The 13,256-nt window shown below is 37.5% G+C and overlaps 2 protein-coding genes across 2 annotated transcripts; one reads left to right on the forward strand and one right to left on the reverse strand. All coding sequences in view use genetic code 12, as the record gives it.

The window, feature by feature from the left end:
• Positions 1–2,068: 2,068 nt before the first annotated feature.
• On the reverse strand, positions 2,069–4,177 carry PXA2 (ATP-binding cassette long-chain fatty acid transporter; the record flags this gene model as incomplete). Its single annotated transcript, XM_067692681.1, has 1 exon — positions 2,069–4,177. The coding sequence occupies one exon, from the start codon at positions 4,175–4,177 to the stop codon at positions 2,069–2,071; it is 2,109 nt and encodes a 702-aa protein (XP_067550395.1).
• A 3,282-nt stretch (positions 4,178–7,459) lies between these two features.
• Positions 7,460–10,225, forward strand: I9W82_000370 (uncharacterized protein; the record flags this gene model as incomplete). The annotated part of the gene is made up of 1 exon (XM_067692693.1): positions 7,460–10,225. The coding sequence occupies one exon, from the start codon at positions 7,460–7,462 to the stop codon at positions 10,223–10,225; it is 2,766 nt and encodes a 921-aa protein (XP_067550396.1).
• Between the last annotated feature and the right edge of the window lie 3,031 nt (positions 10,226–13,256).

Below are 13,256 nucleotides of genomic sequence, written 5' to 3' on the forward strand. Positions count from 1 at the left end.
TAGGCAATTATATAGAGCAGAAAACTGAGAGGACTTTCTACAATAAATTGTAAACAATTTACAACACAAGTTTAAAACGTATATTTAACAGATATTAATAAAAGAAGCTTGATTTGACACATGGGAAATCTAAAATGAATTCATCGCAAATATATCAAAATACGGCTTTTTATAGCCATTATTCCAGGATCATGGTACTCTCCCGTATTTGTTGTAAAACAACAGAAAAAATACCGAGTTGTTCCCGACTTCCGTACGTTAAACGAAAAACAAAACTCCAAGCAGGCTTCATGCCTTCGGCAAAGGAATTGATAACCATATTCATCCTCTCCTCCAGAACCTTTGCAAGTTATTTGATCAAAGTACAAAGCACAAGGATCCATTAAAGTATCCTCGTGTCCTCATACAATGACCGCCTGAGAAGAATGAACTGGGGAAGGGTTCACAACCTTCGTAACTCCTTAAGGACTCTTCGAGTGGAAAGTAATGCCCTTTGGTCTCTGAAACGCCCCTCAAGTCTTCGGAGGGTACATGTGAAGAGAAAAGTAATATGAAATTGCGTAAATTATTTTGTGCGGATTTGTGCCCAATTTATAGTTCTCCTTTTTCGAATGCAGTGAGGGGAAATGCGTCAATATAATTAACGTTATAGTAGAAGTATGGGATCGAAGTTGTTGCACATGTAGCATTCTCCACCACACAATTCAGTGCAGTAATGCACCCAATACTTCCAAGTGCTACTGCACTTGTAAACTCATAATATTGACAAATCATTTCACAAAATTTGCTAACAGGTATATAGATCTATAATCAAACATGCAAATCCCCAACACGTCAAAGTGAAGAACAAAAGGCAACTAGTCCACTAAATCGTAGTAATCTAAAGCTCCAATCGTGGCGAGCTCCGAGGTGGAACAGTCTCAAGTTGAGAATTGAAGGATCTTAGCTATCAACACTTGGTGTAAATTGCATATGAAATTTAGCGTTGTATAATAGGCACTCTTGAGGAGTAAGTATTGGGCAAAGTACAAAGCTCAAGGTTCAACAATCATGTTTTCATCTTACCTCTTACAACCTCCTCCTCCTCCTCCTACTAATGCTAGGGGGATATGCCGCTTACTTAAACAATCACGGCCTTCAGCACCTTAATACCTAACGGCTTTCCCCACTGTTTTAAAAATATAAGAAGCACCCGTTTCCAATCCAACTTGAAAAGCAATTCAAAGCATGAAAATTGTCATGTAAGAGAAGAGAGGAAAACTGGTGGATTTCGTTGTATATCGACATTGTAGAAACTTTAGGGGGTTTGTAATTTGACCTCCAAGATTAGTTGGGTTGTACACATGTGAGCACTTTAAAAGCTCAAGGTGTTTCAGAGTAATCGTAAATCTATCCAATTGGAGACACCTTGGATAAGATAAAAGGACTTCTACAAATCGAGTATTACAACAAAATATTAACAAATTTATATTGAAACATAAACATCCAATTCAATAAAATTGCAAAGATTTCCGCACATCAGACTGGGCAATATACGACAGTGGATCCTCCATACACGTTGTGAATGAAGCCAAGATACTCCTTATGAAATCTTCTTCGCAAAAAGATACGAAATATATCCGGATACTTGAAACAGTCTCAGAGTGGAGAGACACAATCATGTTTATCTACCGTATAAACAAAGGACTGTATAACTATAGGGCACTTCCTGCTAAGTCGCAAAAAGAAACACCCAATTCTCTTTCAATGGATATTTGCAAAAGGATTTAGTTTCTGCTTCGCGAGTCAAAGTATAGAGCACAAGGATCACCTAATGAATCGTATTTTTATGTCCCTTTACAATGACGCATTCCATTGAAAAGAATGATTATGGTGGACGAATGCAACCATATGACATTTAAGGCTGATAAAAGAAAAGAAATGGAGTAAAAATTGAAAAAATATTTTTCTTGATGACTTTTTATAATGGAACAAATCCTTTGGGATGAGAGAGACAAAATACACGACAATCACAAAATCAATTCCTTTTATAAACTCTAAATAAGCACAGTAAAAAGAGCCCAACAAATCAAGCAGTTGCTTCTCTTCCCTGCTGAATACCCTTCTTCTCATACCTTTGATGTTGCAACTTCGAAACATTCTTCAACTCTGCCAATCTTTCCTTCAAAGCAGGAATATCACGTAAAACCTTCTCCAAAGCCACTCTTTCCTTCTCCAATTTCAATCTCTTTTCCGCATCCAACTTACCGAAAAAGTATCCTCCTTTCCCATCAAACTTCAACAAGTATTTATGGAAATGCCACAATGCTGGTCGATGAGCAACTGATAACAAGGTTATACCCAAGCTTTGCGCATGTTCATACATGAATTGTTCCATATCTGGACTTACTGCTGATGTACACTCATCCAAAACGGCAAATTTAGGTTCATGGTAGTACAACCTTGCCATTGCTAATCGTTGTTGAGCACCAGTTGACAACTCTTCTTCCCAGTTCTTGACCTCATTCAATTGGTCAGTAAAGTCATCCAATTTCAATACTCGTAATATCGACTGTAACTCCTCGTCGGATTTCTTTTGCTGGTCGAGCGAATGAGGGTAGATGATTTGTTCTTTCAATGAACCTTGAAGCAAGTAGGCTCTTTGTGGGATATAGAACATGTTTTCTGCAGTGGGGATGGTGATGGTACCTTCTTTCACTGGCCATAATCCGCCAAGCATTCTAAATAAAGATGACTTACCAGATCCATTAGGACCAGCAATTAACAAATGGTCTCCCGATTTGATTGAAAAACTTAAACTTTCAATAAGTGTAACATCAGCTGGTGTCAACAATCTAACCTTATCAAACACAATTTGATCATTATTGAACTTGACATTTGATGTGATATCTTTTCTTCTCAGTGCCACGTCAGCTAATGTATCTTGGAAATCAGACACTCTTGTAGCATGTCCTACAATCTGCAATAAGTACCTTCTTGCATAAATCAATCTATCCAATGAGTCAGAAGCACTAAGAAGCAACCTCCTATTAGTGATAAAATTCCCAGCAGCATTGTTGTCATCTGGTTCACCAAGATACTTGCCAATGAAAATTGGCGCAGAACACAACACCAATCCAGCAGCACCCCAGAAATACTTGACAATAAAAGTTTGTGCAATTTCATGGATACCCTTTTTCCAATACTCTTGTTTAGAAAATCTCTCCAATGTGTAATAACAATAATCAATATAATCCAACTCGCGATAATGACCACGTAAAAATGCAATTTCCTCATTATTTGAAACAATCTTGGAATGTGCTGATCTCAATTTACCTTCCAAGTTTGCCCTTTCACTGGCCAATTTTGCAAATGGTGGAGAAAAGAATCGAATAATCATGGTTGAAAAATGAGCCAAAATCCCCAATGCAAGGGTTCCTTCTCCATTACCAACTCCACTTTTACTCAATTGACGAGCACATAAAACCAAATCCAATGTGGGTTTCAACAATTGTCCTGGTAAACTACTCAAAGCTGCAGCCAATCTCGATACATCAGTGGTGATTCTTTGATTTGGATCAGTAATCTTGTTTCCACTCAAATGAATCAATGAATAATAATTTGTATCTAAATTATCTGGTAAATAATCCTTCAAAATTGAGCTATCTAAATTCTCACGAATGGCTTTTCTCAAATTCAGTCTTGTCCATGATAACAAAGCATTGTTTAAAGAAGCAGGGATCCCAATCAACATCCATGCCAAGAGATACTTGCTAAACACTCTCAATCTTTTGGAAACCAAAGCTCCAACCAACTGACCATCTAAAGTTGCCACTTTAATTGTCAAAAATGCACGTGTTACTAACAAGACCAAATGAGCGAGAAAATACCCCACAGTCCTATCATGAAATGTTGGTATTATGGCATGAAATAAACGATCAAAAGCTTGACGAGATAGTTTTGGATGTGACGATTTCTTGCTGCTCAGGGGTGATGATGACCCATCTACTTCTTGCTGTTGACGTGACTTATCCTTTGATTTATCTGATGATAGACCCGTACTAGCAGCACCTGAGAACGCAGTAGTTATAAGAATGATATAGGATGTGTTTAGAAGAAGTGATCTATTGGACCTGTACACTTTTAATAGTGAAAGGGCCAAGCCGCTATCCTTGAGTCTTGAATTTGTTACCGACATTGAAAATCCCGCCCCGCACAAAATGAAAACGTTGTGACCTAAGTGTGGTGAAACAGTTTAATAAGTAGGGAAGATCTGTTGTCTATTGACCTTAAGCAGTGCGGTTGAAGTGTTAGTAGAAGTGATTTATTGATGGTTTTAATTGATGTTGCAGAAAGCCCAATCCAGTCTTGAAACAGTTTTGTTATATGTCACACACGTTTTGTTAAGGATAAAAAAAGTTTATTTTTTCTTCCTTTCACCTCGGTAGATTTCAATGTCGGAAAAGAAGCATTTGCGACATTATATACGAACTCACTAGCAACCACAGTCACTTATATTGTGACCACAGCCATGAACAGACAACAACTACACTACAGTAGATAGCAGAGTTCACTGATCGTTTGGTAATTTGAATCACCCACTGATTAATAGACAGTTTATGAGAAACCCAGATATATCCTCGTAACGTGCGACACAGCATTCGATAGTGAGGATTGAAACTAAGGAATTCCAAGCTTTTGAGAGTGGTAGAGATTGCCTTAAATTCTTACAGCTACATAATTATAACTGCAATTGTACTAGGAGTAGACAACCCCTTGACAATTTTCCACTCATTTATTACGTACCACACTAAAAATCTGCTACCATGTCAAAAATTGAATACACAGAGATGTAAGCCAAATTAAAGCGTTTCCTGCAATAGGTGTAGTTCGGCCAGCTTAGTAGAGTGTTGTAGATTTGAAGAAGCTCCCATTACTGGCAACGAGTCTGATATTATCGATTCTAGATCCAACATGTTCTGTTTTCGGGTATTGTACCCTGTTTGTTTCTATTTATAGTACGTCTTTTCCTTTGTTCCGCTAATGGAAAACAACATTTCGTAATCTATACGCTCTACTTTTTTAGTCCTACGGCATCTATGGGGTTTAGATTACTCAGTCCGACCCTTATAAAGTGCAATTCGGAGATACTTTTTTACTAAATCCTTTGTCCCCCTTATTACGAATAGGTTTTGTGTCCGAACGAACAACAAACAAAAACTTTTTTTATCACACAAAACAAACTCGACACAAAGCTACCTTTTTTTTTTTATTTTTTCTTGAATTGCTATGTGTAAATAGATATGGAGGAAGAATATCTTTATAAATAGAAAAAGGAAGGGGAAAGTGTAAACAATCAGGTACATGAGTATATGATGTTTATATTTGATCAGCTACAGAAGATTGATCGTTTCAGAAGTAGATACAGAGTCGTAGGTTTATAGGTCGTATATGTCTCTCCTCCTGCGGAGAATTAGATCCTATTGTTTTATTTAAAAAAATATATTACTAATGTGTACTAAATTCCGGAAAAACTTTTGCACGTGTTGTATTGTTTTGATTCTTATTGTGTATATTGTTTCGTCAAGTGCCGTATGTGTGTTACTCCACTTTCTTCGAAGAGCTAGTATAGGAATAAGTATCGCTTATCAATGCACAAACGTTTTGTTCTAAGCTCCGTAAGTGAAGATACAATAGGAATTGTGCGATAGAGACGGAGATGTTTACCTTTTTTTGAGTTTTCTTTGTTCCTTAAAACCCGAATAGTAATGAATATGAGTTCTCCACTCAGAGATAAAGCATCCATACGGTATTGATAATGTAACCATACGGCATTTGATAACTCCCATTGATTAGACATTGTAGATTGTGGATTTACGTTGTTGTTTCTTTTTTTTTTTTTGTTGTTGTTGTTGTATTCCATTGGCCTTATGTACATTGTGTTGTAGTTATGTCCAAATATTTGCACATGCTCTTTTGTTGTGTTGTAGTTTATCCGGTTGCAAAGGTTTAACAAAAACCTATACACACTCATAACAATATTATTTTCTTTTTTAAGTAACATAACAATCCCAAAGAGATAATTAAGATTGTGGTTTTACTTTACTACAGAAGGGGCTGAAATTAGATGCAATAGTAGTAGTAGTAGTAGTAGTAGTAGTATTGGCATCAAATATATATAAATGAATCATCAAATTCCCTTATCTTCTTTCTCTGAAAGTTACTCGTACTCAACGTGTTGAGTACAATTCAAATTTTGTCTGAACCACTTCACTTCAGTGTGATTCACTGTACAATTGCCATCTCCAATCTATCAAAGAGTCATCTGCATTAGATCGGTCGAAAAGTCAGTGTTTTTTTACGACGTCGTTAACAACAAATCTTGGGGATATAAAAGTTAAATTAAATTATACTTTGACTACAACTCCTTCGTCAAGAGTTACAAAAAGAATACCACACACAAAGGAGAAACGTGGGATCAATCAAATAAGTTATAATATACCACTAGACTACGGTTTCAAGGTTCGAGTAATACACTTGTCTCATTCCTACAGTCTTACAACGGTTTATCTATCTTCGGTTAATTGAGAAATATCTCATCGTTTCATCATCATCATCATCATCATCAACGGAGTTCAGTTCAGGTAACTTAATTTTGTTTTTCAAAGGGGGGAAAGAAAGAAAGAGAAATTTAATTTAAATTTTTGTTTGGGTTTTGTGTGACATAATATTTTTTCCACTATACAGGAATTTTTTTCAGCCCTGAGCAAAATAAGATCATACACACACAGTATACATTTTGGTCTTTGCATTTTTTACTACTGTACGTTAAGGTAGTGGCTAAGAATCTGGGACTATATTTGTTTGCAGCCACTCGTGAAATACTAGTAAAAGGTGTACATCTTCAATACTTTGTCTGTCTGATTGAAGTGTATGGTAATTGCGGGAGACAACCAAACCAACAACAAAAGAAAAAAAAAAAGAAATTTTTATTTTCAGTTTGTTTTGTGTAAGTTGGTGGCTAATAATACACATTCGAGGGAAAACAATACAATACAATACACACACACAAAGAACGAGTCATACACAATCAAATACAACGAAAGGAGTAAAAGAGAATACGATATATTTTACTCAGACTGACTTCACCTATTACTACTACTACCTCATATATTGATATACAACACTTCGTCTAGTGTTACCCTAGGTATAAGTTCACAACAATTGTTTATTGATTTTACTGGTTGTATTGTTTTGTTTTTGATGTGGTAAAAAAAGTTCTATTTAAAGCAACAAACAAATACAACCCACATAATACATCACACATACTCAGACACTAAAAATAATATTACTACTACTACTACTATTACAACAACAACAACAACACAAAATCTAAACTTAACCCTATTAAACACAAATACAACACACACAATACAATAAACAATACAACACACACTGAAATTCCAATTAAGAGAGAGAGATGATGGAATTTATAAAAAACAAACATATACCACCACCACCAATACGACAACAAGAACAACACCAAAACACATCACCACCAACAACAACAACTACACTTTCTACACATCAGAATACTCCCATATTCTTATTACAGAAAAGAGATTCATCAACATCAAACAACACTGGTACTACTCCAACTACTTCTACTACTGCTCAGCCTACTTTTTCAAACACAGATACAGGTACCACCAGTATATCCAATTCTTTTCCATCAACTACAACTCCATCTACAACTAGTTCTTTTCCTCAGTCTCCTTCTCAATCTACAAGTGAGACATCTTCTTCTACATCCAACGAATCAACACCATCCACCGTGTCGTCGTCAATTCCAACAACCACTACACCAACAACTTCGTCAACACAAGTGCCGCTGGAAACAACAACTCCAAGTACAAGCTCATCCAGCTCAAGTTCAAGTTCGTTCGTTACAACATCATCCTCATCATCATTATCATCAAGTTCAATACCAACAACCAGCGATACTAGCTCACTGAGTATGTCTAGCTCAATTCCGTCACAGACTACTCCGAGCACAACCACTCCGAGCACTAGCTCATCAGAGTCATTTCCGACAACTAGTTCACTGTCAACATCATTGGTTCAGCCGTCCAGTGCAGAAATAAGTTCCTCAAGCAGTGATACGAGTTTCAGTTCTAGTTCAAGTACATTTGTACCATCGAGTTCCTCAGAAACGTCATCTTCATCAAGTTCGACAGAATCATCATCATCATCTTCTTCTTTTCCTTCATCTTCATCAACAGAAAGCAGCTCTTCCTTTTCATCATCTTCAGAATCGAGCAGTTCTATTCCAAGTTCATCATCTAGTGATACATCATCAAGCTCATCATTTTCATCCAGCACGTCTTCTTTCTCAAGTGATACAAGTAGTAGTTCAGAAACATCTAGCTCATCCTCATCATCATCATCATCAACAGAATTTTCTTCATCTAGTTCAGAATCATTCTCATCATCCTCATCATCAACTTCGTCATCGTCCTCATTCCCCTCATCAACTTCAGAATCATCATCATCATCAAGCAGCTCCTCCAGCTCATCTGAATCATCGTCTTCATCTAGCTCCTCTTCACTGACTACAATTGCAACAACTTCCTCATCTTCAACTTCATCATCCGCATCTTCATCATCCAGAAGTCGGTCTTCTTCTGCTCCTTCATCCACTCAAGAACCATCTTCAACTGAAGAGACCACCTCAACTTCATCAACTGAAACTCCTTCTTCCACAACAAGTCTAGGTAAACACAGTTCCATCTCATCATATACTTCAGAATCAACTGCAATCTACACTAATCCCGATACCACAATCACTTCAGTTGTTGCTGTCCCAACTTCAGCAGTAGTTTCAACAGATCTGGGATCTACTGCCTCACGTAACTCTAAACTTATTGGAGGTTTAGTTGGCTCCGTTGGTGGAGTTATTGTTATTGGATGTCTTGTTGTTTTGTTCTTATTCCTCAAGAAACGTAAGAGGCAACAAATTACCAATCAATCACCAGACTTTAATGGTGGCGGAGCAACCAATAGATTGGGCACAGGTGAGGATGAAGAAGATACATCCCTTGAAGATAAGAATGATCACATTTTCCATGATTCTCCCAATGGTGACATGAAACAATCAAAACTTGGTTGGTTGACGTCAATATTTAACAAAAACAATGCAGGATCAGGAAGCGGTGCACAGTCCAACGGAGCTGCTATTACTGGTAGTGGTGCTGCCGTAGCTGGTGCTGCTGGTGCTGCTGGTGCTGGCGCATTGGTAGGTGCCGGTAGATCAAATACATTTAAGAGATTACGAAACAATGATGACTTGGAGAACCAAACTTATGGAGCAGCCCCACAAGCGAATAATGGCGGTGATGCCAACGAAGATGGATTCGCGTATAGAGGGGTCACCAATGCCAACAATTTGGATTCGGTGTTTAGGTCGAATGGAAACACTTCATCGAATGCAAGAAACTCGTCTTATTGGGGTAAAAACTCATCTACTAGAGGTTCATCTATATCAGGCACTGGTGATACCTATGTTGATGAGAGTCCATTGATGTCATCGCAGCAGTACCCCAATGATCATACAAGGATGAATTCGTATGGACATCCATTGGCAAACCCTGATGATTTCAATTTCGAAGAGCATCCACAAGCAGGCCAATTGCGATCGGTATCTGGTGGAACAGCCAGACCCGTAGTTGGTGTCGCAGGATCTTCAGCTGCCGCTGCTGCTGCACATCCATATACCACAACCACAAGCTCCGAATATGACTCTGATCAACGAGGACAACGTGGTCAGCCAAATCACAACCGTGGAAATGATGGCGCACTGATGGTATCTTCATCAGCTTCGTCTGATGGTGAGTTCCATCCTAGTGATTACGACGACGAGCTGTTTATCTTGCCTGGTGACGACATGGCTCAAACTCGAGCAGGACAGCCACAACAACATAGAGGTGGATACGTTGTTCCTCTGGAACAGAACCAAGTGCCGCGTCAACTGCCATTTGATGAATATGTCCAACAGCAACAATCACAACAACCACAGCAGCAGCAGCAACCTCATGGAGACCGTGCTGGACAGAACCATCCGTATGCACGTCAAGCTATGCCATCACAACCACCACCGCATCCACAACAGTACATGGGTGATGAGTTCAGGCATGGTCCTTATGGTTCAAACAACTCGTTGTCTAGATTCCATGAGGATATATCATGAGGAGTGAGTTGAGAATGAGAGAGAGAGAGGTGGTGGGGTGTTGTCGTTTTACTGTTTCTTGCATTTTAGATTACCTTTTATATTCTTATTTTAGTTCGTTTTTATAATTTAATTTGAAAGTTTTTGGGACGTTAAGCGTGTAGATAGGATTTGATAAAACTGTAGATGTTTATGCACTTGTGTAGTAATTTAGAGAGACTGAAGAGACATACTCTCTCTCTCTCGTGGCTACTTTGCGATTTCTTTTACCACTTCAAAGTACACGAGCAGAATGTAAAGGTAACTTACACCATTAAACTTTGTTTTCCAAAAATCAACGAAGAATATTAAAAGAATTTAAAATGGAAGAATATATGGCGATTGGATTTTTACTGTTGACGTAAATAAACCAAAACAATTGTCATCAGAGGAATGTGGAATAGAGAGACAACTGTTATTTAGGAGACTTTTAACCCCCGCTTTCTTTTACACACACACACACACACACACACATAGTCACTGACACGTATTTACACTCAGTTGTAATTGTAATTTTAATTTCTTTTTTTTTTTTTTTTACCACATTATATCCCTTGGTCAAGAAAAATTTGGAGTATAAATAGTGCTGCAAAACTCCCACTATTTTCTAAAAAGAAGACAAAAAAAAACTATCTACTTTATCTTTTTAAGCTGGAGTAAGCTTACAGTTCTCAATAATGATCATACTGAAGAGAGTCTATTGTCTAGAAATCTGGTGGCGTTTTGATTTACATATTGTTGATTTTCCCCCATCTTCTTTTCTGCTAGAGGTATCAATCATGAATCAAAGTCTATATTACATAGCAAATCATGATTAGAATGATACAATTGGCAAAAAGAGAGAAAACAACAATCAGTGGTTGATGCTTTTTTACATTTGAGTGTATTGATCAAGAAAGTTGGAGGGAATGCGAAGATTGTGGTATCTGGAGGTTTATTATCCTCACTTTTATGATCAATATATGAAAAATGTATAACATCCCACTCAACTGTCAGCGGATCAGTGAATTTAACAAAAGCAAAACTACGTTGGAAAGTGTGTACCTAGGAAATAATAACGCTTTGCGCCATTTATTGGAAGGATATGTGGTCCTTTTTATATTATGCTTAATGGAAAAATTATTTAAATTGCTGTAAAAGCTTATTAACTGTAGGATATGTGCTCTCTGAAGTATACTTTTGTTTGCTCTTCCCACCCATTCTGCTAAGGAAATGAAATCAAGTGTATATCGGTACATCAACACCACAGACCATTATCCTGTGCCCCTTAGTAGAATGATGTATCTTATCTAATTATCGCGCATCATACGTTGCTGCAAAATGTGCAGAGGACTGCATGATGATGATGATATGCAAGCGAAGGTTTATACGAAAGATATACGAAGGATCTCACTCGCCACGATTTGAGATCAAAAGCCACTTGATCAGAATATTGGACCCACTCTATACGTAGTGGAAGAGGAATTCAATAGCAGATCAAATAGGCTAAACTTACCTCACAACCAACCAAATCTTTGGATACTTTTAATCTCTGCAAACAGAATAAAAAGTTCTTGAAAAGTAAAAACCGTTGTAGAAAGTTGTAACTACTCTTGTTACATAAAACCGCAAGACTACCCGAAATGCATATCCTTAGTTGGCTGTAAAGTACAGGGTTTCTATTGGCAAGAGTATGCATTTTCCCTCCACCCAACTAAAGAAATAAAGCCCTCAATAGACGACTTGGTTTTAACTTTTGGGTCTAAAAGTATATGCCACTGCGAGGACTTCGCTAAAAGGTGCCCTATGTTAACATACTTAAACGAAAGATGCATTCGCCAGAAACTTATTTTCAAGTATGTTTTTACCTACTTATGCAAAATCGGCTATTCTGTCCAAAAGATTGAAAGACAGTTTTCTTGTTTCTCTCTTATTCTAACCTCCTTTTGGACTTTTAAACTTTTTTTTTTTTTCTTTTTTTTTTTTTTTTTGATTCATCTAACCATGACAAAAAGGGTTAGAAATAATAATAGAAGAAAAAGTGTAATCATGTTGTATTCTTACCCGAAACTGTTGAAACTTTATTGACTTTTTTTTCTCGAGATATGATTTAGAGTTTCGGTATTGGATCTCAGAGTACAAAATGTTAGAAAAGATAAAAAAAAATCAGGCTTTTTCGTTCAAAGAAAGGATGATGAGCTTTTTCTTGACTCTCTTCAATAATAGAGGATGTAGAAGGTGATTCTACTCTTGCCTGTTGCCCGCCTTGATTGCTATTGCATCCACGAGTCACACATTTGCTCAAATGCAATGGTTTGTAGATTTTGCTAACGGAAATATGCTCGCATCGCAAATGTGGCAAAAACAAGGCAAATTTACACCTTGTGCAGCTATTGTCCCATATGGTACGATTTTCTGACAGTTTCGTATACACAACACTTTGCCACTGTTTCTTGCTTGCTTTGAGTTCAAATATCAAACGAGAATCAGAACATCGCTATTCTTCGATGGCAAGGCCGAGAGTAATTGAACAAGCAGGTTTTTTGCGGAAGGACTATAAACGACGTACTAACGCGAGTACAAAATATCAATCATGTAAGTTGTGTATTGTCGATGAGTGCCCATCAGACAACTGCTTGAAGCGGGGTACCCGACGTTTCTGCCTGGTCTAACAACTCTTTCCCAAATTTACAAAATCAATATGACGTAGCAAAGCGGGCATCCAAATGGGTACAGAAAAAAAAGGAACAGACGCTCAACAAACCTTCACACGCAGTGAAACGAAAAGGCACATTGTTTGTTTTTTTGCTTAGGCTCTGTTTGACTTTTTGTGTTCAGTCTGCAAGGCTTGCTAAAAGATTAAAAAACTGCAACATTTGAACATTAGTAATCAAGAAGCAGCTGTCTATAGTCATTGCACGGCTACTTTTAGCTTCCGACAGAAGGGTTGGTGCTTTCCACTGGGGAAAGGTTACTGCACCCTAAAGATAGTTTCAAGTTACGCAAATCAGTTCGTAGCTCCTTTAGCAATATT

The sequence above is a fragment of the Candida metapsilosis genome (assembly GCF_017655625.1).
Source record: "Candida metapsilosis strain BP57 chromosome Unknown scaffold1, whole genome shotgun sequence".
In the NCBI taxonomy this organism is placed as follows: domain Eukaryota; kingdom Fungi; phylum Ascomycota; class Pichiomycetes; order Serinales; family Debaryomycetaceae; genus Lodderomyces; species Lodderomyces metapsilosis.